The sequence below is a fragment of the Dasypus novemcinctus genome, chromosome 1 (assembly GCF_030445035.2).
Source record: "Dasypus novemcinctus isolate mDasNov1 chromosome 1, mDasNov1.1.hap2, whole genome shotgun sequence".
NCBI lineage: Eukaryota > Metazoa > Chordata > Mammalia > Cingulata > Dasypodidae > Dasypus > Dasypus novemcinctus.
In genome coordinates this window covers 99292818-99318194 of record NC_080673.1, presented here as the reverse complement: position 1 = coordinate 99318194, position 25377 = coordinate 99292818, and the positions used below count along the sequence as shown (strand labels likewise).

Here is a 25377-nt window from a genome sequence, read left to right as displayed (position 1 = left end):
CTACTTAATCACTAAAGAATAGAAGCAGGTATATTATGTAAGGAGCCTTGCACAAATGAACATTAAAGTTTTAGTGCAACCACCAATTAACAATGAAATATTGCTCCATGGAGAATTAGCAAGTTAATGGTGAGAGGAATTCAATATTCTTTAAAATATGTTTAATTAGCACAATGCAAAAAAGTCTGTTCTTATTAATGAATTGCCCCAAATAACCACTCAATTTGTCACAAGATGGAATATTAGTTTCTTTTTGCTGCTATAACAAATTACCCCAAACTTAGTTACTGAAAACAACATTAATTTATTTTCTTACAGATAGGGAGACCAGGAATCCAAATTCAGTCTCATTAAGATAAAAAGTTAAGGAGTCAACTGGGCTGGTTCCTTCTAGGGTTCCGGGGTGGGGGGTGGGGGTGGAGGGGAAGGGTGGGCGGCAGAATCTGTGTCTTTGCCTTTGCTAGAGGCTGCCTGCTTTCCTTGGCTTGTGGTCCCTTCCTCTATCTTCAAAATATATTTCTCTGCACTTAGCTTCTATCCACACATCTCTTTTCTAACTCTAACTCTCCGGCTTCTCTCTTATAAGGACACTTTGATTACATTGGCCTACCCAGATAATAGAGGATAATCTTCCTATTTTAAGATCCTTACCTTAATCACACCTGCACGTAAGGTAACATATTCACAAACTCTGGGCATTAGGATGTGCACATTTTGAGAGGAACACATCAGAGTTGGATTAGAATTAAAGAATTCAGTTAGATGTGAGGAAGGATAAGAAACTGAGGGACGGGGGTTGTGAAACCTTTGTGTCAAACATTATCCAAGACTTTCTCCAGCCTCTTAAGAGTATAGTTAATGTCTGCTGGTGAGGAATGGAGGAGGCAAAAAAAACCCAAAATCATGAAGAGAAAAGTATGTGTAATATGATCCTATTTTGTAAATTAAGCCATAATAAAACCATACATATATGCACATATTTGGGTTTATAGGTATGTTTATTTATATATGTATGGTTATATACAGTATATACAGTGTTTTATATTTGGGAATAATTCAAACCAGGTTATGGACAGGGGTTGGGTGCAGGTGGGAAATGTGGAGAATGGTGAAAGTGAGGAGGAGACAAAACAACAACAAAATATTCAGCCTCCATGAATCAATGACAAAGACTCAATTATGCAAATTGTAGAAAATATGCATGGTGGTTTGAGCTGTGTGTAGACCAGAAAAAAAAACATGCTACTTCAGATAAGGTGTGACCCAGGATAGGTGTTAATCCTACCACTGGGTTCTCAATAAACAGAATGAAACCCAGACAAGAGAAAGAGAAAGCCACAGGAAGCAAGAAGCTGACATCTGATCGAACCCGGAAAACAGAGAAGCTAGAAGAGGCATGTGCATTGCCATGTGACAGAGCATCCAATGACCAAGGATCAATGGCAGCCAGCCTTGCCTTGCCTTGGACTTTCTGTTAGCCTTAAAGTGGCGAGCCATTAAGGTCCCATTGTTTAAGCCATCCCTTCAGATGGCACTGTCTTGAGCAGCTAAGAAAACTAAATATGTTTACATGTGACTCAAGAACTTAGAAAATATTAAAAAATTAGATTTTTAACTACAGTTATCTAGGACTGCCTGTAGTCAAGTGAAAAAAAGTAAGTTGCTTGAGAATATCAGAGTATGATTCTATTCCAGATAAGAACAAATCAATAAAAGCTATATATATGCAAATGTGTGTGTGTAGATTGTAAAATCTGGACTGAGATGTAACAGGTTCCTGCTGAAGCAAAGACCTCAGGGCAATGCAGTCAGGTGGAGAGGGAAGAACTAGCTTGGCCTTTATGCATCTTTATATAATATTACATCAGTTTATGTGTTTAAAAATACTTATTCTACTTTTGTCATTTGAAAAACAGCAAGTAAAGAAGCTTTATTAAAGGGAAAAAAAGCATTTTTGGTAGGCAATCCCTTCAATACTTCCCCGGCATTTGGTCTAGCCTTGAGCTAGCAAATTAGAAGTATAATAACATAACATCCTTGGGAATAATAATTCAGTATTTAAAGATCAGAAGATGTTCTTCAAGAGGAAAGTTCTTCAACTAAGAAATAGCCATGAAAAAGTAACATACACTTTCACTTTTACAATAAGTTATGACTTTAGAAAGAACTTGTTTGGTTCTTTAAAGGGATCTAGAATCTAAATGCAGAAATAAAACCAATAGTGTTAACGAAAACATCCAGTTTGCAAAGGGCACCAAGGAATCAGCCATGGCAACTGCAGCACACCAACAGCGAAAGGCTTTAGCTGCCCATTTATTGGAGCATAGAGTCAGTGTGAGGCTTTTATAATCTCCAGAGTGGGGTAATTATATTGAGGCCATCAATATCCTGCTAGGAAAAAAAGAAAGCAAGGGAAGAGGTCAATGGATCCAAGAGTTTGATAGATTGAGAAATAAAAAACCAACTGTAGCTAGCATTTTTTGTCTTCCTGTAACAGAGGTAAAATCAGAAACCTGTGATTACACACTGCTGGTGGCATTCTGACTGGAAAAGCTTCTCTATGAGAATTACTAAGTGCCTCTTCCCTGAGAACAAATGTGAACCAGGAGATATCCCAGTATTTCAGATAGTATCATCTATTTAAGGGAGAAAGGGGCAAAATGAAATGAACTGTGACTAAAAATGAGCTTGAAAATGAAAACCAAGACCAAATTAGTGAAAATACTTCTAAAATGTCTTGTCATAAATGCATGGAGAAAGTTAGAATACATGTCAGACTTAGTCACTGCATCTGTGTGTGTTCATAACCACCACACATTTTCCTTTCTTTATGAAAACAGTGTCTACTTATCCTTAACCCAATAGTGCTAAGTTTTTAAATAATTATAAGTGCAGTTCAATTCTATTTTTATAGATATAGATATTCAGTTCTGTGGTATTACAGCTCTTTGGGAAAGTGGGTGGGAAAACAAATGCAAGTTTTCAGTATATGTTTATGTATATGTATATGTGTATGCATATATATATATATATGTGTGTGTATATATATATATTTGCCTGTGGTAATCTTTGACAGTGATCTCCTATGACCGTAAAAGGAAGGTGAGGAATATAATGAAGAGAGTAAGTTTTGGAGTTAGATCTGGGATTGAATTGCAGCTCTGTCATTTAAAAAAGTTTTAAACCCAGACTCCTCATTTGTAAAATATGGTTAAAGCCACATTGTTTTAAGAACTGAATGACATGAACGTTGTGCAATGCTTACATAGTGCTTGGCACATAGAATAACTTAACAAAAAAGAGTAGCAGTTAGCAGCAACAATAATAAAAACAAAAGTAAATACATAAATGGGCTTTAAGTTATTTTATAACTTTTGAACAAGAACTGTCATCTCATTGGAATCTGAAACAAAAATAAAGCTAGAATAAATTTTTAAACTTTAGTGAAGGATTTAAAAATATTTTCTAACAGAAGTTTTTTTTTTAAAAAATCATTAAAGAAAAGCCAGCCTATAATTTTAAACACATTTTTGCTTTCATTTTACCATTTACCAGGACCATACTGACGTAAATAGTGGAGATGAGCCTTTGAAAAAGTACTCAATTTTCCTATGTACCGTAACTCTTATTTGCTATGTGTCTCATAGGAGACAGCATCATAAAATTTTAAAGCTGGCAAAGACCTGAATATAATTAGTGCAATTTCTCATTTCGATGAGATATGCAAGGCTTGGGAATACTGAGAGTTGCCCAGTCATCCACATAGCAAGGTACAGAATCAGGATGGCAGATGGCACCCACAGCCCATTGACTTCCAGTCCAGGGTTCTTCACATAGGAAGGCTGCTCCAAATGCGTGAAAGGTATTAGTATCTGAAGATTGTCCTTATTTCTAAAATGTATGTGTGTGTAATTGATGAATATCATCTATTTCCATAGAACAAACCAGGTTGCCTTTGAAGATTTCTACATTTGTAGATCCTGCTTATCTGGGGAACAGAAGTTGGAGAGTTTATGTCCTTTCCTTCCTCCTCAAAATATTGATCAAAGTAGCTCTTGTCACGAATATATACTAGCAAGCACATCATTTAGGACACTTTTTTTGTTTAAAAAGACTTACGATTTCCTAAAAATTGAACTTTTGGAAGTATTGACTGAGAATTTATTTATACATGCTCAAAATCCACTCTTTATCTTATAATATATAATATTATAATATTAAGGTCTCCAAATAATCAGGTATTTATGGGTCAATATACTTAATATATTATTTCATAAATTACATAAAATATTTTGCTCCATTATTTCCAGTTCAGAAAATTTACTTAAACCAATAAGGTTAAAGGAACTATTGGAAAGCAGATAATATTTTTATAATAGTTTTCAAATTTACTGGCATTTCACATATTCTCCATGTTTTCTTCATTATGTTATAAAGCATGAAAAACAAGTTCAGTTATTTGATAAAGTTTACATTTTCTTTGATACTTGATATTTGTGGTATTATCTATAAAAGACTTCATTGTGAGATTAACTGCTGTCAAAAAAGTCTTTCTTTTAGGTTTCTTAAAAGAGGACGGAGGGGAGTATATAAACCATGAATTATTATCAAATCTTCAAATTGATCTTCAAAAATATTTTCGACTTCAAAAGTAAGTTAATAATTTAGAGATATTTGAGAAAAGAATGACACTTATTTTAAGGCCCTGTGACAACTCCTGTGATATTTCCCAGTCTTTAAAACAAACAAAATCCTCGTTTGGAGGGACTATTTGTACGCATAGTTAAGTTTTTACTGGACCTTGCTGAGTTAAAGCAGTAGTGGGAAATAAATTCTATATGGGATTTAAAATGACAATTTATGAACATAGCCTTGCAAATATGGACAAAATAAAACATTAAAAAATAACTATCTACAGTGGCATCTATATCTATATCCATATCCGCATCTACATATTATTTCACCTTTCCAACAAATGTCTACTTCTAGCATCTTGGATGATGTAGGCTGGGGCAAGAAAAGATACAGGAACAGGAACAGAGCCCTAAAGATAAACTGGGTGAAAAGGTGAGGGAAACAGGGCCAGAAAGTGTCAAGGCTCAGAAACCAAAGCAGCTGAAAAGGATGAAAGAACAAGCCCCCGAGCAGTTTCACTTCCTCAGGGCGCCCAGCAAAACCAAGCCCTGGCCTTGCGGCCTGAGCCCCGGGGCTGCGTTTCCGGAGACCTAGTCCCTGGGCTCCAGGGGTGGGGAGCTAGCTGGGGAGCGGCGGGACCCAGAGCAGAGCTCTCTGAGAATCTCTCTGGCCCGGAGTGGCCGGCTCTCCGCGCACACCTGTCCACAGGCCCCTTGGCTTCAGCCGCCGCAATGCTGCGAGCAGCGCCGGGAAAAGGGAACGGGAACCAGGACAGGCCTCCTTGCGGCCCGGCGCCCCCAGGTGGGTAGGCGCGCGGTGAGAGGAGCCGGAGGGGGAGGTCGACCCGCTCCAGAGCTTGGCGGAGACTAAGGCGACCCCTTAGGTAGTAACTGTGCTAACGCCAGGGAGGCCAGTGCGCCTCGGAGGACAGGGCTTCCCCGTCCAGCTGCTGTCTTGTTGGCCCCGGAGGGCGCCTCTGTTGCTGGCTTCTCCGACGGGCGTGCTGGTGGTAGTGCTCCTTGTACTCTGGCCAGCGTGCACTCACAAATGTCCTCAAACTTTTGATGAGCCGGAACTTTCAAGAGCACCCGGGGCGGGTCCTCCAGTGTCTAAAGTCATCTTGCAACGTCTTTCAGTGTTATATTCGTGTTTTAAAGATAAGCGTAATCCTAAAATATTTTGCAAAAATACAGTGAAACTGCCCAGTTCTAAACTTGCCCGTTTACCTGCCCAACCTTATCTAACTGGGTAAAATAGCTAGAATGGACAGTAACATGTTGAGCAGACAGGCTTCTTTATCTAGAACTTTTGTCACCACCTCCTCTCGCAACCGGCTTTGCTAACTTGTGAAAAGGAAAAAGTAAATTTACTTGAATACATAAATAGATTTTCAGTTCAAAGGGCTCTCAAGGCCGTTGTAGTACATTCTTTTAAAAGTATTTCGAATGCATTTGGGAATTTTACAATATTATAAGTGTTCAGTAATTTTTTAATTAAAAAAAAGGTTCCATTAGATAGTATCGTTACTGGACATGTTCAGGATGAGAAATGGAACATGCAAATATATTTGGAATGAAATTCTCTTAATTTGCTGACTACAATCAAAGTTTCGTGGCTTACTAGCATTTTTAAGTAATGTAATTTTGGCTTTAACTGCTTTTCTTGGCTAGTACTATGAGGCACTTGCTTTTGTGAATAATGCTAAAGTAGTGTGAGCCAACTTTTAGCTTATTCTGATTATCAGATTCCTTCCATACATCCCCCCACTCCACCCCACCCCACCCCAGTCTTCCTTGGTCCCTCTCAATATTACTTGCTTTAGTCACTTTCTATTTGGCTAAAGTAATTAGACTTTTCTAAGGAGCTGTCTTTTGATATTAACCCATGACCATTTTCTTGCTGTGAGTAGTCTTCTACCAGAACTAGTTCTGAGTAACCTGTGTGTTTCCTGAGTTGCTTTTTTGAGAGTCTTTTACCACTGCTTTGGGCTTTAACTTCAGTGTGGCATGTCCTTTAGTCCATCTGCCTCATTTTAGAGAAGAAAACTGAGAAGAGGTAGTGATTTGCAGCTGATCCCATAAGTAGTAACTACGTGAAAATAGTTCATTCATCAACTAGGGTACATACGACTTCTAACAACCTTTTATCCCCCCACAAGAGTGGCATCGTTGTATGAATCTGAAATGATAAACAATCTAAGATGGTAACCATAGTACCATGCCTTGGAAGATATTGTATTGCTAGCAGTAGGTGGTTGATTTGTAATGACAACATCTGTGTAGGCCATCATTAGGGAGAGCTAATACCTGCCGAGTGTCCAACTTGTCCCTTAATGGAAGCAGGGAAGATGTGGTATGATACCCAGTACTCAAAGAATATATAAATGATGCACAATGGAGGAAAACTCCATGTACTATGTATTTTCTGGTTTACGTTAAATAACTAGATGCTGTTTGCCAATGTCCAAAAAACAGATTCTATATGTTTTATTATCAAGCTAATGTCTTGTTTAAACTGTTACCTCCCTTAAGGACTGACTGCATGTTTATTGAAGCCCAGATTATTACCCACCCCATAGTTTTTGTATTGTTTTCTTGACAGTATTTGATGCCTCTGCTGAAAAGAGTTAAGTACATTATTAATTTAAAAACAGAAAGCTTGGAAAGGTGGAAATAGCTCTGTGTTCTACTACGTGCCTAGAGCTCGTAAATACCTTGTAAAGAACACGGTTTTTCTAGGTCTTTCTCCTCTGTCTTAATGCTTGATGATTTGAAGCTTTTTGCACCAACTACATCTTCCAACATAGTCAGCAACCAAAATGTGCCCTATCAAGGAAATACCCTAGTTCTACCCTGGTAACTGGCAAAAATTGCTTTTTTCAGATCAGTGTGGAAAGGTTCTGACACAGTTATTTTTATGAGATTTTAAAGAGATGTAGCTCTCCTAGGGAATTTTCATTTTAACATAGACTAATTCTATAAAATCTAATTGCTAAAGATTTCACATTTAAATAGCAGGAAATTGGGTGTTATATTTGGGAAAATAAAGGATGCTTTTCTGCCAACATCTATCCAAAAACATATCGTAGGTGACAATACCCAATTTATGGTGGCTTTTGGGTTCAGACAACCTAGGAACAAGTTCAAGCTGTTTTGCTTATCTGCTCTGTTATCTTAAATAAATAATAAATCTGTCATTATCTCAGTTTGATTATTAAAAAGGGGGAGAAAAATAGCATTTACTTTATAGATTTGTCTAGAGGATTGTTTTAGTTTCCTAGGCTGCTCAAAGCAGATACCATGAAATGGATTGTCTTTAAACAATGGGAATTTTTTAGCTTACAGTTTGAGGTTGTGAGAATGGTTTAAATCAAGGCATCATCAAGATTTTGCTTTCTTCCCAAAGACAGCTGCTGGCAATCCTTGGCTCCTCTGCCACATGGCAAGGCACATGCCAATATCTGTTGGTCTCTTCTTTCTCTTCTGGGTTTTGTTGTTTTAGCTTCTTGTTCTGTGGCTTTTTTCCCTCTCTCTATTCATTCCATTTTAAAAGACTTTAGTAAAAAGAGTCCTGAATGAGGTGGGTCATACTTTAACTGAAGTAGCTTTATCAAGTGATCCTACTTACAATGGATTTATACCTGCAGGAATGGATTAGATTTAAGAATGTTTTTCTGGGGTACATGCAACTTCAAACCATCACAAGGATTAAAAGAGAAAATGCACGTGAAGTGAATTTCAGGGTGCCGTTGTATATGGTAATTGCCCAATATATGTTAATTATTATTTTAATTCTTAGGTCATTGGTCAGCAGTGTCACAATTACATATAAAGAATAGAGTTCTTAATGAGAAACTGCCTCATGTTGATTTGGGGGAAAACTTAATGGATGAAGCAATCAACCTCCCAAGCCAAAAAAATTAAGAAATATCTTTGATTCCTATGGCTGCTTATACAAGATAACACAAACTGAGTGGCTTAAAACAAAAGAAGGTTTATTGTCTCACAGTTCAAGAGGTTAGAAGTCAAAATCAAGGTATTGGCAGGATCATGCTTTGACTGAGGTCATTCAGGTTCCGGTGGTGACTTGCCAGTAATCCATGGCATCTTCTACTTCTGTCTCATGGCTGTTTTCCCTCTCTTTGTCTGACCATGTCAAATTTCCTCTTCTTATACAGATGTCAATCATATTGGTTTAGGGCTCATCCCAACCCAGTTTGGCTTCCACTAAAAATATTTTCTAAGATCCTATTTACAAATAAGGTCATGTTTATGGGACGCAGGCTTTAGGACTTGAACATATCTTTTGAGGGGACACCACCCAATTCTTAACAGGGGTTATGGCTTCCTATAGAAAGATACTTCCAATAGAAATATCCTTGGGGAAATACTGTGGTTAATAGTTTTCAGAGGAAAAAAATTGAATATGCAATGAAAAGATGTTTATTAAAAGGATATTAGAATAGCAGTTACAGGAACAAATAAAACAGGAATTAATAGGACAAAATTGAGCATGCTTTATTTTCCCATATCTCAGAGTACCAGTTGTGACCCTATATATATATATATGTGAAAAATAATAAATATATAAAAAATAAACATTGAACAGAAAATTATGGATACTTCTTCAAATTAGAAGGACTCTATTTTACCAAAATAGTTACTGTTGCATTAATAAACAGAATATTTTACTGTAATTTTAGAAACAGCTATGAAATTAGAATAAGAAGGGAAAACATTCCAGAAATTATTTTAAAATAATTATTGTAGGACTTTTGGTTCTTTTCTGTTTTAAATATAAAGAATGGTATCTAAGTTTTATTGCAGACATTAAAACAGTGCACGTAAAAAGAATATCAGATCTTTTATGGTATTATACCGCTCCTGTATTTATTTTTCACTCAGAGAAAAATAATGACTGTTTTAGACATTTATCACTGGACAAAAATTTCTTTGCTGTTTCCAAGAGATTCCCATTGAAATAATCCAGAAAGATCACTTTCCTTTGTAATCATGAGGAGTAATTCATCAATGCCTTGTAGTCTTTTATAAGATTTTCTTTGTATCCAGTACATTGTTGTCATATTACGTGTCATATTTTCCTTTCTCCTAAACTCCTTTGTCACTTTTCTGTATTAGCAATTCCTACTACTACACTTTTTTTTTTTTTTTTAGTGTGGTACCGGGGTTGAACCCGTGAACTTGTACATGGGAAGCCTGCGCTCAAACCACTGAATTCCTCTTGCTCCCTGCCACACTTTTTTTTCTTTATTTTTTTATTATTATGTTTTGTGCTACACTTTTATATGCTTTCCCCATTTTAAAGTATGCATGCTGAAAAATATAAGAATAGTTTCTTACTTGGAATTCTATTTACTAGAAGTCTCAGTTTTTTATTATGATTAAAGCAGAGTGGAGGGCAAAGCCTAATTCTTTGTTTAGGATCAATACTGTCATTATTTTATCACTCCAATTTTTCTATAGGAACATGATTGACTTTTGGAGGAATAACAGGAATAACAGTTAAAATGTTGGCCTTCTTTTAATGGTTATTATCTGCTGTGTTCTTCCTTTGAATTCCTATTACCATGATAAGTAAGAGAATCAAAAGAGTAGCACCTACTCCAGACTAGAAGTTATACTTTTCAGTATAATTTGTAAGAAAATATTTAATGATCCATTATTTTCTCCCATGAAAAGTTTGGTAAACTGTTGGAATTTCTAAGTTATCTTTTTTTTTTTTTTTTTTTTTTTGGAGTGGGAAGGCACACAAAAGGTTCTGATTCTACAATATCACAGATATGATGAATTGTAGAGAACTTCCTGGTACTATCTGAAGAATTCCTAAGATTATCCATTTTCCACAATGTTCAAAATTTTTATTTAGTGTCTTTATTTAGTTTCCAACTTTCCAGTTTCAGTTCCAGGCAGAACCAACTGTACTTGTTTTCCTCATTTTGTCTATGAAATTGCCTGTGGTATCCTTACTATTATTATTTTCTCTTTACATGAGTTAGTTTGAACAAATTTCTCTTTCTTGAAGGAAAAAGAAAGAGCTTAGGTTAGAGTACCTTTACTTCTCAGAAACTACCATTTGTTCCCATAGCTTCTTCTCTTTTATAATGGTATTTAAAATTGTGACTGTAAATAACATAGAAAAAAGAATTTTGAGGAACAAAAAAAGATGATCCAGGTTAGAGATCTGCAGAAAGCAAACCTTTAAGAGCTTGTCGAGGAGGAGGAATTGACCGATTTGATTGAGGAGAAGTGAAAAGAAAAGAAACCAAGAATGTAATGGCAAGAATCTAAAAATAGAGTGTTTCAGGAAGGTGAAAGTAGGTAGTGAATTGGTCTTCTGATAAATCTAGGATTGAATTAGCCAATGGATTTGGTACAATGGAATTTAACAATTGACTTTAGAAGAGAAGTTAAGTAGCTCCAGTAGAGTGGATGAGATCCAGACTGGGATGGATTGAAGAGTGAAGCTAGATGGAGATGTGGGAACAATATAGACAAAGGCTTTGTGAGCATGGCTGCCAGAGTAAAGAAAGATAGCAGTAGTTAGGGGGATGTAGCATCAAAGCACGGGTTTTATTTTTATAGTCATATTAAGATTTGTACTACAATTGCAATTAATTGTACTAAAATACTGCTCACATCATGCCAAAGGGTATTTTCATCTGTGGAAACTTTCAGAGAAAGCTTCATAACTTTCATTAGGAAATCATTCTAATATATAGATTTTCTAATGTGTTTAACTATTTCTTTCTCATTCTTTTTCCTTTCTTCTCTCCTTTTTTCTTCTATGCTTCTGGAATGCCTCTTCGTCTCTATCCTTTTCCTACCCTCCACCTTCTTTACTTTTTTTTTTTTGCTATGGATCTCAGTGGAAAATAACTGATATTTCTTTTTGTAAAAACTTCGGTACAATGTTCAATGATATCTTAGCTTTACTTTCTGTGTGCTTCAGTTCCCCAATCCATCTCTTTTGCTGTCACACCCACTTAATAAAATCCCAAACCTGGATTAGTCCATCCAACTGCATTGTTCCTGCCTGAATCTAAGAAACCAAATGTTGCTGAACAAAACACAAATTCAAGCAGATTGAAAACAACATACCTTTAGGCAATTTTTGTTTCATTTAGTTATTTCATATGAGATTTTGATAAATGACAATTTCAAATTGTACTCCTTGAAATGAATGTAGAATGAATATTTTTTTTAGATGTCAGATTAGAGTAATCTTACATGCTTCCATCTGCTGATGGGCAAATGAACCCTAAACTGGACTGTCTAAAACTGCGACCACTAGTCATATGTGGTTTTTGAGCACTTGAAATATGGTTGGTGACTCCTGGGGATGAGCCTCCCTAGCACCCAGGGATTATCACCAAGCACGAACTAGCAAAGCATCTGGAAAAGACCTTGACCAAAAGGGGGAAATATTAAATACAAATGATTTTTTTGTGGCTAAGATATTTCAAAGTGAGTCCAGAGATCATTCCAGAAATTACGCTTATGCGCGTCTCAGCAGGATCTCATTGACTGCCACATTAAACAGTGCCTCAAAGATCAGGGGCTCCTGAGGGCTCTAGAGACATCTAGACACAATAAGCAGGGCAGACAAACTCAGAAATTCAACCCTCTCTCAAACAATGGACTTTACTTTGGAATTTTTGTGCCCCCACTGTAACAGAGTTAGACTTATTTATAGTTTCCTTATGCATGACTCTTCTGCCCCTATTATTTGAACCTATAATTAGCACTATACTTGTTAAATATATGTCCCAGAGACTTAAATCTTTGGTCTGTTCATGGGCTGGTTGAGCCCTGAATCTCAGAGTTGCAACACCTACTCTCCAGTTCACTGGACTCACCCAGGACAACTGACAAGGAGATGATGTTGGACAATGTCCATCCCAAAGAACAGAGTATCTGCAGCTGCAAGCAAGATGGCTCCATTCATCCACCCCATGGGATCTAAAGCCTTCTCAATTAGAAACAGAGCGGGCATCACCATCTCCAAATCTTCAAGATTGGGGAATGAACAATGAACTAAAGTAGACTTAGTATTATTCTGGTATATACTTATTATTTTAGCAATGGAAGAAATTGTATCATTGCTATAAAGGCAGTGGCCACCAGAGGTTCTGAGGGGAGGGAGAGGAAAGAATAGAGGTAACAAGGGGGCATTTTCAGGACATTGGAATTGTCCTGCATGACATTGCAGTAGTGGATACAGACTATTATATATTTTGTCATAATCTACAAAATTGTGTGAGGCAGAATATAAACTATAATGTAAAGAATAGACCATGATTAGTAGCAATGCTTCAATACGTGTTCATCAATTGTAACAAATGTACCACACTAATGAGGGATGTTCTTTATGTGGGAAAGTGTGGGAGGAGGGATTCGGGCATATGGGAACCCCCTATATTTTTCATGTAACATTTATGTGATCTAAAGCGTCTTTAAAAATAAAAAAAAAATTAAAAAATAAATGTGTTTGGTTCAAATGGAGATGTACTGTAAGTATAAAATGCACATTTGCTTTCAGAGTACCAAAAAAAATGTAAAATATTAATAATTTTATATTGATTACCTGTTGAAATGATATATTGAGTTTATTAGACTAAATAAAATATATTCTTATAATTAATTTTGCATTTCTTTTTCTTTGTTGTAATGTGACTGCTAAGAATTTAAAAGTATATATTTGGCTTGCATTTGTGGCTTGCTTTCTGTTTTCCCTTGGATAGTACTACTGTAAACTTTCAGAAAAAACTGCCAATGAAATCTATTAGAGGATTGATTTCCTTCTCCTGACATATTGTTGAATAGATATTACCATATTGCTTTCATAAAAGTACTAATAAAATTCACAATTCCTCTGGCAGTTCAGAAAGAACCTCTATCCCTTCATCCCCACCAGCAAGAGGTGTTTGTATAGTGGTATTTCACTATTTTCTGAATTTTCATTTTTCTGACTACTCTTGAAATTGAGCAATTTAAATATGTTTCTTTGGCATTTTTATTTGCTCTTCTGTGGGTTATATAGTCATATCACTTACTGTATTTTTACTGTGTCCTTGTCTTAATTGATAAGAACAAATTAGATATTGAAAATGTAAAACTTTTATATGCATCACAAATATTTTTTCTAATGTAAAAATTTTCGAATTACCTTGATTATGATATGTGTTACTGTTGAGTCAAATATGCCTATATTTTCTTTCATAGCTTCTTTTTATTGTCTTGGCTGAAAGAGTCTTACCAACCTCTATGTTACATATGTAATTTTCTGCTTTTTTTTCTGAGATTTTAATTTGGACAGTGGCATATATAAAGTGTTTGGAATTAGTTTTTGTGTATGGCATGGGGTAGGAATCCAACTTCAATTTTTTAGTCAATCAAGAGCACAACATTTTTAAAATAAACTGTATTCTCCCCCTTGCATAGAAATACTAGCTTTGCCATGGAGCAAATTTTCATATATACTGGAACTTCTATTTTGAATTTTCAATTCTTTATTTCATCTACTAATATATTTGCTTATTCTAAAGACAATATCTGCTAAGGAATATTCTCCTAAAAAATATTTTCTACAGTTTTCTTGGCTATGATTAGGTATTTATTCCTTCATTCTTTTATTTTCATTTAAACATTATTTTATCTAATTCTGTTCCTCCCTCCTATAAATCAGTTGGGATTTTCTATAACCCATGACTTAGATGCATATAATAGAAGCACCACAACAGTTTTATTGTCAGATAGCTTCTGTTTCTAGCCTAGGGTTTTATTTATTTTGTTTTATGTTAAGGGTCCTCTTTGACACTTGGTTCCACTTATTCTTTATCCTTATAGTTGTCCGTGTTCTCCTGAAAAAAAATTAAGTCCATAAAAAAGGAAAGAAAGAAGAGAAAAAGAATAACGTAACAAAAGGAAGGAAAAGAATCCAGAAAAGAACCACGAAAATAATAAGTAATAAGAGTGAAAAAAATCATAAAAAAGAAATAAGAATTAAAAAGGATGAAGAAAAAAAAATAAATAGGAAAATAAAATAATATAAAATAAAATGAAATACCAGAAAGATAAGAAAGGTAGAAAGAAAATGAAGACCAAACAAGAGAAGGTAGAAGGATAGAAAATAAAAGGAAGAGGGAAAAATGAAAGAAAGAAAAGAAAGAAAATAAGGAGGAAAAAAGGAAAAAAGAAAGGAAAAAAAACAATCCTCCCTCTCAGGCCACTAATAACTGTCTCAGGCTGCCAGTGCTCACCAATTAATCACCCCGTGCCCGCCTTCCACAGGTAAGTTACCCAGATGTAGAGGAAAAAGATAAACAGTAAAAATAAATATATAAAATAAAACCTAAAAAAATAATCTCAGTCTAAGTTCCTTGTCGTGAGGTTGCTTGTCCTGCAGCTCCCGCTTCCCCGTGGAGCTGGCTGGGTGCCTGACAATCCCATGGAGCCTTCTGTGGCTCCCTTTTATTCTGGTTGGTAGGTGCCTGACAGCTTACTTTCTGCCTTTCCCCTCACCCTTCTCCCTCAGGTAGGACATCGGACAGCTCACCCACTGGATGCCTTTCCTGGCTCCCCTCTCACCTAGGCAATTGGGCACCTATCAGCATACCTCCTCACTGACCCAGTTCCTCTCTCTCCCAGGGTGGGTGGGTGTGACAACCCACCTGATCAGCTCCCCTCTCTCTTCTCCCTGAAGCCTGCTTCAGCACCAGCTGGTATTTCTCCTTTTCCTGGGAACTGGCTGAGATCTGACCTGTCCACCCTATTTTCCCTCCCCCCTTTAATGTCTCCATGGGCCAGCTGGACCCTGGTCCCCATACCTGTTTTCCCTGCAGCTACCCCAACTTGAGAGCCTGGTGAGCACCACGATGCACCCCTGGTTGCCAGGTGGTTTTCCTGACATTTGAGCCAGATCACTTCCCTGCTTCCCTCTCCCTCTGAATCAGATGGGTGCTGCCCCATCTCTCACAGCTCACTCTCCCCCAGCCCCAAGTGGGTCCCCTCCTTTCTATCTGCCCTCTCTGATTGCCCACCCATCCTGCACTTCCCTTCTACCTACCTTTCCGTGGTTTCTGGAGGATGAGTTCATCCTGCCATTCCCTACTCCACTATCTTGGATCTCCACTCCAACGATTTTAAGCAGATAAACATTTTATATAGGGAATTAGGATTTTGCAAAATTTGTATAAGGACTTTGGGAGCAATATCTAGGCTGGGCCACCAGGAACAACTTTCCTAACTTGCCCATGGGGGGATCTGCTATCTCTGTCATCATCAGGAAGCTGTGGAATTGGAAAGCCACTGACTTAGCTGTTGGTATCTGCAGTACACTACCTAAAAGCAATCTGGAGTCAAGACTTCAAGAATTGCTGGCTCTTGAGCTATCTCATGCTTGATGGATCTGCACCAGTAAAAACAGATATCTTTCATTCCATTGGAATTGCATTGTATTTACATATTAATTTGAGGAAACTTAACTTTGGTGTGCTATTAAGTTGGCTAGTGAATTAATATAGGTAGAAGATTCTGGGTATAAAAGATCAAAGATATATATAGTAATTTGATTTATTTACGTCAAATAAATATATAGCAGTTTAAGTCAAGAGCTATCTCTAGCTCTTTCCCTATTTCTATCCTCTCAATCGCTATCTCTTTCTCTCTTCTCTGTCCTGTCTCTTTCCATATATTCTCATCTCTATCACCTATATATACTGATATCCATATTTACCTATCTATATTGACTCAGATATGGGATCAGTCTCTACAAATCATGTGATTTTGAGCAAGTTACTCAGCTATTCTAAGATCTGATTTCTTTATACCTGAAATGGGATAACATACCTATTTTATGGGAATATAATAATAACCAAATCTAATTCTGCATATAAAGTGCCTGGAGTTTAAAAAGTACTCAGCAAATGGCAAATATTATTACTTTCAGCATGAAGTAGTGTTCAACCCTCACTTTTATTAGAAGGAATATAAGTGGTTCATTATCATGTTATCCATTTGAATATCAGGACTGAAATCTCATATAAATGTTCTTTCATATTTTTCTGATTAATATTTCTCTTTACTTTTTTGAATGCTATAATTTCTCAAACATGTATCTTTGGGTATTCACTACAAATTGAACTTGATGAAACATATTCGCTACGAAAACAAATTAGTGTTATTTTTGGAAGAATAGTATTTCAATATGACCGCATTAAATGATCTTCCTGGGTATAAGTTATTGAAAAGATAGGATGCCTTGACTTTTTCAGTATACAAATATGCATAGGAGAATATTATACATAATAACATCCTCAAATGCATATGTGTATATGCAGTTGATATTTAAATAATGTGTGCATCTGAACTGATCAAATTATTTTACAGGCAGTTTCATGCATAAGCACTGTAAGTTACATCTCATTGTTTAAATATTGGGATATTAATTCATCAGAGTATTTAAAAAATTGAGAAACATTTGTCTATAATGACTATAAATGGAATATTTTCATTTTAGAAATGTTTGTCACTGAAACATATTTGAAGTGAACATATGGGCTTTTAAGAGTCACCCAAATAAATTATTGCTATAATATTTGTCTACTTAAAATAATAGTAACTGATAAAAATGCAAGTAATTTAGACAGAAATAACAATTTATGTCTTGGAGATTGACTAACTCAACAGTTCATATAGAAAATAATATCAATATGATAATAACTTTTACTACTCAAATATGTTGAATGCTTTTAAGATCTCTGGCATTCATTCAGCAGAGTTAAGCACATTAAATAAATACTTGCTGATTAGCTAGCAGAAAGAATGACAGTAGAGTGAATAACTAATGAAAAAGGGTAAAGAAATTTGTAGCCATTTCTGAATGCCTTATTCCTGGAGATTCTGAATGCCACATTTCTGAATATCCTCACAGTCCTTTTTTCTGTCTTCAAATTACGACACCGACTTCAGCAATCTTTTTCAAAGTGTTTGGTTTGAAAAGGGGCTTTCTTTGATTATGAAAAATCTAAAAACTCATGGAGCCTTTTACACAAAGATAACTTTAAGACATTTCCCAATATTAAATTAAATTTTAATCTGATAACAAATAAGCATGGTTATTTTTACTAAGCTCTCTATAACCTTTTAATATAACTTCGACAACTTAGTTAAAATGTCTTCTGAAGCAAATAGAGAGAAAAACTAAACTTTAAGTCTAAAAACAAAAGGAATTTAATATCCTCTAGATATGTCTAACAGAGTAATACATTTTATTTTTCCTTCTTTTCTAAGATAATATATGGATATAATCAAATATATATATAAATATACATAGTAAAAACTCATGGAACAGGTACTTCTAGATTTTAATTTCCTATATTTACTTCCAGTGGCTTCCTTTGTTCAGCTTTGTAGCTTTAAAATTTAATGTTTGTATATGCATTATATTTGTATGGATTTTTACTGAAATGTCATTTGTAAATATTTCAATTTTGCTCTCTCTCGAGTCCATATAAAACAATTATACAATGTTTAAAAAGCAAGAAAAAAGAATAAATCATCTTCAGTATTATTAACATAAAGACTGTGACTAGTTTTCAGTAACATAGGAAATACTGTTTCTTAGGTTTGGATCAAGTCCTGGCTTTGGCAAAAGTGACCTTAGCCTTTTATAAGCCATGCAACCTCTTTCATGCCCAAAGGATATTTTTTATATATATAACAAAATTAATTTTTCAAGAGACTACTTGGCTCATAATAGTAATTAAATTAATATCTTATCTTAAAAGAAAAAACTGAAGAAATAAAAATAAGTTTCACTGGGCATTCAGGATTGAGCATATTTATAGAGGAAAAGTAGACTAAAATTTCTGTAATCTTATGCAGAAGTAATCATCATTCATTCATTTCTCAAATATTTATTCTTGATCTCCTGTGCTAGGTTCAAGGGATACAAAAAAAAGGTGGCTCAAAGTCCTTAGAGACTGAATTTGAGTGAAATAAGGATGGAGCATGCTGAATGGTTCTATTTCTTTTTATCTTTACCCTAACCCAGCGTCAGATGACTCAAGACCATAAGCCCATGGAGTACTTTATAATTCAGTCATGAGAACTAGTGAGACTTGGCGAGCAACAGCTAAGAATGTTTTCTCTAAATACTGGGGGTGACTCCTGGTGCGTATCTGGTGTTCCAGAAAGTCATCAGTTTTTTCAGAATGCAGTCATGAGTACAGTCCCCTGGGACAGTGCTTTGCAAGTCATTTTCATAAGACCCTCACTAATATTTGGTTATACTGCCTGTCTTCTCATTTATGAAACATTTTTTCTTTAGACTGATTGCTTTTTCAACTTACATATAATGTGTTTTAAAGGATATTTTTCATCATATCATGATCATAAATGAAAAACCATTATCACTTGCCGTACATAAGTGATCATAAAAATAAACAGATTGAAAACAAGATAGTGTTGAAATAATTCTAGAGAAGGACAGCATCTGGACATATAGCTCACTCTGTTTTTGATGGTGTTGGAGTTCATGAAGTCACAAGAGCCCCAAACTGGGGCTTTGTCCTGGAAATCATCAGGATTAGAGAAGTCTTCTGAAGGGAATAACGTTCTCACTTTATGACCCCTCACCACATATTGCCCTGCTCATGTGTCTCCAAGAGCTGGTATCCCACCTATTGACCAACTGTCCTCCAAGAACAGGTTTCACTTTCCAGAAGGTTGAAAGGAAGTTTTATTTATGCTTACTCAGTGTCAGCCACTATGATAAGTATCCTATACACATTATTTCTTTTAATACTTAAAACAACCAATTTCATAAGAGGTGTTATCCATATGTTACAAGTTGGAAAGCCTGGCTCAGAGAAGTTAATTATTGGAGTCAGGACAGCTTGACTCCAAAGTCTCATTTTTACTACTGTCTGCCACTCTGAAATAAATTCATTTTAATCTTACACAAATACGTATATACACACATATCAGAAAGATATGCTTATCATATGGACATTTCCATTTTTGTAGTAAATTAAAAAGTAGTAATTTTAAAAGAAAAATCCGCAAAATATATTATTGATACCTATTAAGAGATCAACTGAGAAACATTGTTTATGAGGTATACAGTAGATAAGCAGAGATTCTGACTGATAATGGTCAAAATTTAGAAAGTTTTGCTACTTTCCAGGCCCTTGGAATTGAATGAAATATCAAGAAGTAAAATATCTTTGATGTTAGGAAAGCAATGTTTTTTATGACAGGAACTATTAGGATATTTAAAATCATTGAAACTGTAACACAAATATGATTAAAATATATTGTAAAATGCCAGATAGAAAGAGTACTTTTAGAATACAGGGTTAATATTTTGCACATCCTAATGTTTTACATCCTCAAAGGAATTTTCACACTCCAGTAATTGACTCTTAGAAAATTCTTCTAGTGTATCATTTGCTTTGACTTGAAAAGAAATCTAACCAATCATCATTTAAGCTATTTAATCAGTTATCCCACAAACATTGAGAAAGGAGAAGGAGAAGCAGAAAGTTAATTTATGCATATATCCATTTTACCTCAGAAGGCTTTAGAGAAGGGACAGATGGAACTAGAGCTGTAGATAATGTCCAGATGTTATGGTAGGCAGAAGAATACCCACCTTTTCCCAAGGACGTCTATGCCCAAGGCCTGGAAACCTGTGACTATATTAGTTTAAGGACAAAGGGGAATTAAGTTTGCTAATCACCTGACTTTGAGATGGGGAGATTATCCTGGATTATCCAGGTGGACTCAATATCATCTCAAAGTCTTTGTAAGTGGGAAAATGAGGCAAAAGTGAGGGAATCAGAGAGCTGGCAGGATGAAAAGGACTTGACCTGAGGTGGCTTGAAGATGGAGGAATGGGACCATAATCCAAGAAATGGGGACCCTGTTAGAAGCTGATAAAGACAAGGAAGTGGATTCTATCCTAGAGCTTCCAGGGGAGCACAGCCCTGCCGACACCTTGATTTAGCCCAGCGAGCTCCACTTTAGACTTCCAACCTCCAGAACTGTAAGATAGTACATTTTGTGTTGTTTTAAGTCACTGAGTTTGTGGTATTTGTCACAGCAGCAGATTTCTAAACACATATGGAGTCAGTAAGGGCAATGAGTAGCAGGAATACCACAGACAGGACTCCAGCAATCAGGCGTTCATGTACCATCCTTCCAGTTAAAACAACTCGATGTAACCACAAAGCAGTAGGCTTTTATAAAATATGAAGCCCATCAATGTCACCCTTAAGTAGTCATCTTCGGCAAGATGTGTACTTACTGATTTTTCTGGATTTCACAGTTGTTTTAGTAGACAATCAGAAGAGGAGGTCCCGTTTTTGTTTGTTCTCATTTACTGATTTTTCCAGTTTAATAATCCTTATTTTTAATGCTGCTGGCTACTTCTGCTACTACAATTCTCACTTGTACAAGTGTGTGAACTTCGGCAATGTATTTACTTTCTCTGTGTTTCATTAACCACAATTGCAAACTGAGATAAGAAGAATACCTTTTCACAGGATTGTTATGATGTTAAAGTAAGTTGATGCTTGTAAAACTCCATGGCAGTCTTTAGCATATATTAGCTACTAACTAGATTTTGATAGATTTTATTATTATCATCATCACTGTACATATCAGTGGCTGCTGAGTAACAGACCTTAACCCAGGCATGCAGGCTTCTTGTTTTATCTCTAAGAATGAGAGATTAGCTTCTCCATTTTTCTGGGTATAAAAACTGCAGTGCAGTATAAAGGAAGTCCCTTAGCCAAGGTTGAAGAGCTTTTCAATGATGGAGTCAGGACTACTCATGTTATGTTTAACTAAACTTTTACTAGGCTTTAGTGCTAGTCACTGTCTGTCAGCTCCATCAATTAAAGTCCTACTACATCCCAATGCCTCAAAGAATAAAGGTATTGAGAGAGACTGCTGATTTAGATGTACAAGTATTATTTATTTATTTTATGGTCCCATTTTGTTTTAATAAAACTTGGTAGGGGATTGTTTTGAAACTATTTTCTTCTAACAATAAAAATACAGTGAGTCAGGGTGGCTTGCTATACATGGAGCTATATGTGATAATTTTAAAAATTATTTTTTATGATTATAAAGTAATCTGTTATGTTATAGAATATTTGAAAACAGATAATATAAGAGTAACATTAAACTTTACCATAGTCCTCCTCCCAGAAATAAGTATTGATGTTATTTGTCTTGAATTATATGAGTTTGTGTGTGCATATATAAAAGATCTTCATTTATATGGTATACAATTTTCTTTGTATTTATGCAGTTATTAGTTTTGAGATACTTAAGGAATTTTTGACATTTATTTCCAACATAGTTTCATGTTAATTCTGTTTTATTTTATTTTTTTGTTTTTGTTTGTTTTTCACATAAATTCTAGGAAAAATAAAGTTAGAAGATTATTCAACCACAGGTCTAAATGAGATAGTTAAAATAAATGACTTTGTAGTAAATAATTTGTAGGAATCCATTTTCTGTTAGTAATATATATCGCTTTAAGGGCAGGAACTTTGCTTTATAACTTTTAAGTATTTTAAAGACTGAACATTGTTTTTTTTTTTTTACAATAATCATTAAATGATTATGATTATAAATAAACACATAGAAGAATAAATTGTTAAGAAATTGATATTGAGGTATTTTATGAATATTATGATACTTATGGATGATTATGTAAAATTATCCTGTTGACTTTCAAAGGCTCTTATCTTAAATTCAAGTGATGAGTGAGGAGCCTAAAATGTTAGCATAGTGAGATCAGGCTCATTGAAGGGAAAGGAAGGTTATTCTGTTAAATATGACTGGAAGCATTAAGAATTTCTAATGAGGGAAACGGACTTTGGCCCAGTGGTTAGGGCGTCCGTCTACCACATGGGAGGCCCGCGGTTCAAGCCCCGGGCCTCCTTGACCCGTGTGGAGCTGGCCCATGCGCAGTGCTGATGCGCGCAAGGAGTGCCGCGCCACGCAGGGGTGTCCCCCGCATAGGGGAGCCCCACGCGCAAGGAGTGCACCCATAAGGAGAGCCGCCCAGCGCGAAGGAGGGAGCAGCCTGCCCAGGAATGGCGCCGCCCACACTTCCCGTGCCGCTGCCGACAACAGAAGCGGACAAAGAAACAAGAAACAAGACGCAGCAAAAAGACACAGAAAACAGACAACCGGGGGAGGGGAGGGGAAATAAATAAATAAAAATAAATCTTTAAAAAAAAAAAAAAGAATTTCTAATGAATGACCTATATAATTTATATGTCACTTATTATCTATCGGTATTTTAAAGTATATGTTGCTGATTTCCAACTCCTATTACAATTGTACACTGCTTTAAATGTTTCTTTTTTTTAAAGGAGGTATCAGGGATCAAACCTGGGACCTCATACATGGGAAGCAGGCACTCAACCACTGAGCTACACCCACTCCCCCATAAACTACTTTAAGATATAGTAATATCCTCAGATTTAAGTGATAATATTTTTAATGCTAATTGTGCCTAATTGGTATATGGGGTAAATATTTGAATGGCTATTTGTCTACACTGTTTAAATGAAAATAATTAAGCAAGCAGACTCAATAAATAAAATGGAATACTAAAATTATTTAAGAATATATTTTAAACAGTTATTTTCAAATTTTCTTGACAGAGTTCCATCTTTAAAACTTATATAAAGTATAGAACTTCAGTTTTTGATGGATAATATCCTTATACATTTTAATAGGAGAGAAGGAATATATAAACAATTGCAATACATTTCTTGGCTCTTTTATTCTAAAATCTTATTCCTTGTCTGGGAATTCAGAGTTTTATAAAAATTTTGCATAGATCTTATTATATTATACACTTCAAATGTCAAATATTAATGAAACCAACCCTATGAGGAATTTCCAATGCTTTGTTATTTCGGTTCAAAGGAGAGTTTAGCATTCAATTTTGTACAAAATATGAACCATGGGTAAAGTAATTGAAGATTAATTTTTTTAACTTAGCTATTGTAACCAGGTTAGTGCCTGAATTTTAGGCTGTTAATTTTTATAATATGACATCTGGAGCATGGGAATTGATAATAATGAAAAATGACCTTTATAAAAGCTAGTTTGAAATGAGATAGTCTTAAAATTGCTTTCACTTACCCACATATTGTATTCCAAAAAAAATCACAGTCTATCCTACTTTTTAAAGTTTTGGATAAACATCATAGACACAATATTTACTTCAGAATTGCAATCAAATTTTAGATACCTAATTTCAGTTACATGTCCTTTGTCAGGAGAAAGGTGATTGGGCCCTGATATGGTAAACAAAATCACTTTGGTGAAATAAAGTAGATCTTGAGCAAGTTCATGATTTTAGTGCATTGAATCAATCACAAGCATTTAGTTCCTTAATTAATAACATTGTAAGCCATCTGGATGTTTTCTTCCATTGGTTGGACAGAAGTCGTTTTTTTGCTTACACCTTAAGAGTTGAGAGAAAAGAATTGTGGCTTTAATCAGCAAATGTGGTACTAGACATACTAACAGTATTAAAAATGACAATATACAGATATTCTCAACCTTGAGCAGACCTAAGAATTACCTAGGTGCTTAGTTACATGCTGATTCTTTCTGAGGCTCAATCCCAGGAAAATCTGGGTTGGTTGCATGGATGTGCATCTCTATTAAGCTCCCACAGTTGGTTCTCATGCAAGTAGGCACATGACCACATTATGAAAAGAGGAGTCACAATAGGACTGTATAGTCTCAAGGGCAGTAACAGAGTTGAGGATTTTTCTAAAGGCACCCAATGTTTTGATCACTGTCTTGTCATCTCTACTCAGAAGTCATGTTTACTGTAATGAGAGGCCCCAGGAGACCTCCAGCAGCTACTGGGAGTGATAGGAGACACACTTTGCTAGGTCTGTTATTTCCCTTCAGGTCAAGAATGTCTGCAGAAGATGAAGCTCTCAGGAAGGGGAGGTCCCTTGCTTACTGTCATTGTCTGCAACCAATGAGTACAAATTCATCCTCTTCTTTGAATTAGTATGTACATATTTTATAGTGCATAATCATTGCTAATGCATTTTATAATCCACCCAGTAGGATATAAATTTTGAGATGAACTTCCAGCAGAGCATTTTGCAAACGTTGTGTTCTTACTCAACTATGTTCTTATACTGTAACATATGTAATTCTGCACATAACAAAACTGTTGAAAGACATTAGTATCTCAAGTGATAATGAGATGCTTGCTAATGTGTAATTAAATTGCAAGGACATGGAGTATATTTATTGTGTCCTTGATTTATGAACTTCAGTAATAGAGGCTGAAAAAAACATTCATTTGCACAGTTAGATCTGCCTATAAACCACGAAAGGAATTCAGGAGGAAAAACACGAACTATTTCTGTCTTTACTCTCAAGCCATGAGAAGCCATAATCTCTGCCTTATCACTACCACTACCACAATCCTTTGCTTTGGAAAGAAGAGGTAGAAAGGGGAAATGAGGTAAAACTAATAGACAAAGGATTGCCAACATAGTTTATTCTTGTTCAGAACGAGGACAGCAAAATTAGATTTGCCAGTGGAATTGAAGTCATTCTCTTTTTAATCTGATCATCTGATCACATGCTTTTCTCCATTGGGAATCATGAGGAAAGTACTGCAGTTTTCATTTTCTCCATAGTATTGCTTGTGGTA

General features: G+C 35.5%; 1 protein-coding gene across 2 annotated transcripts in view; it reads left to right on the top strand.

Annotated features, from left to right (window-relative positions):
* The first annotated feature begins 5207 nt into the window (after positions 1–5207).
* The window catches only part of BANK1 (B cell scaffold protein with ankyrin repeats 1), a 371762-nt gene continuing 351592 nt past the window's right edge, over positions 5208–25377 (top strand). For both annotated transcript variants that reach the window (XM_058294914.2, XM_058294915.2), the window contains exon 1: positions 5208–5436. In XM_058294914.2, coding sequence (XP_058150897.1) covers positions 5367–5436 — 70 coding nt within the window. In that variant the 5' untranslated portion in view covers positions 5208–5366. The remainder of the gene's footprint in view (positions 5437–25377) is intronic.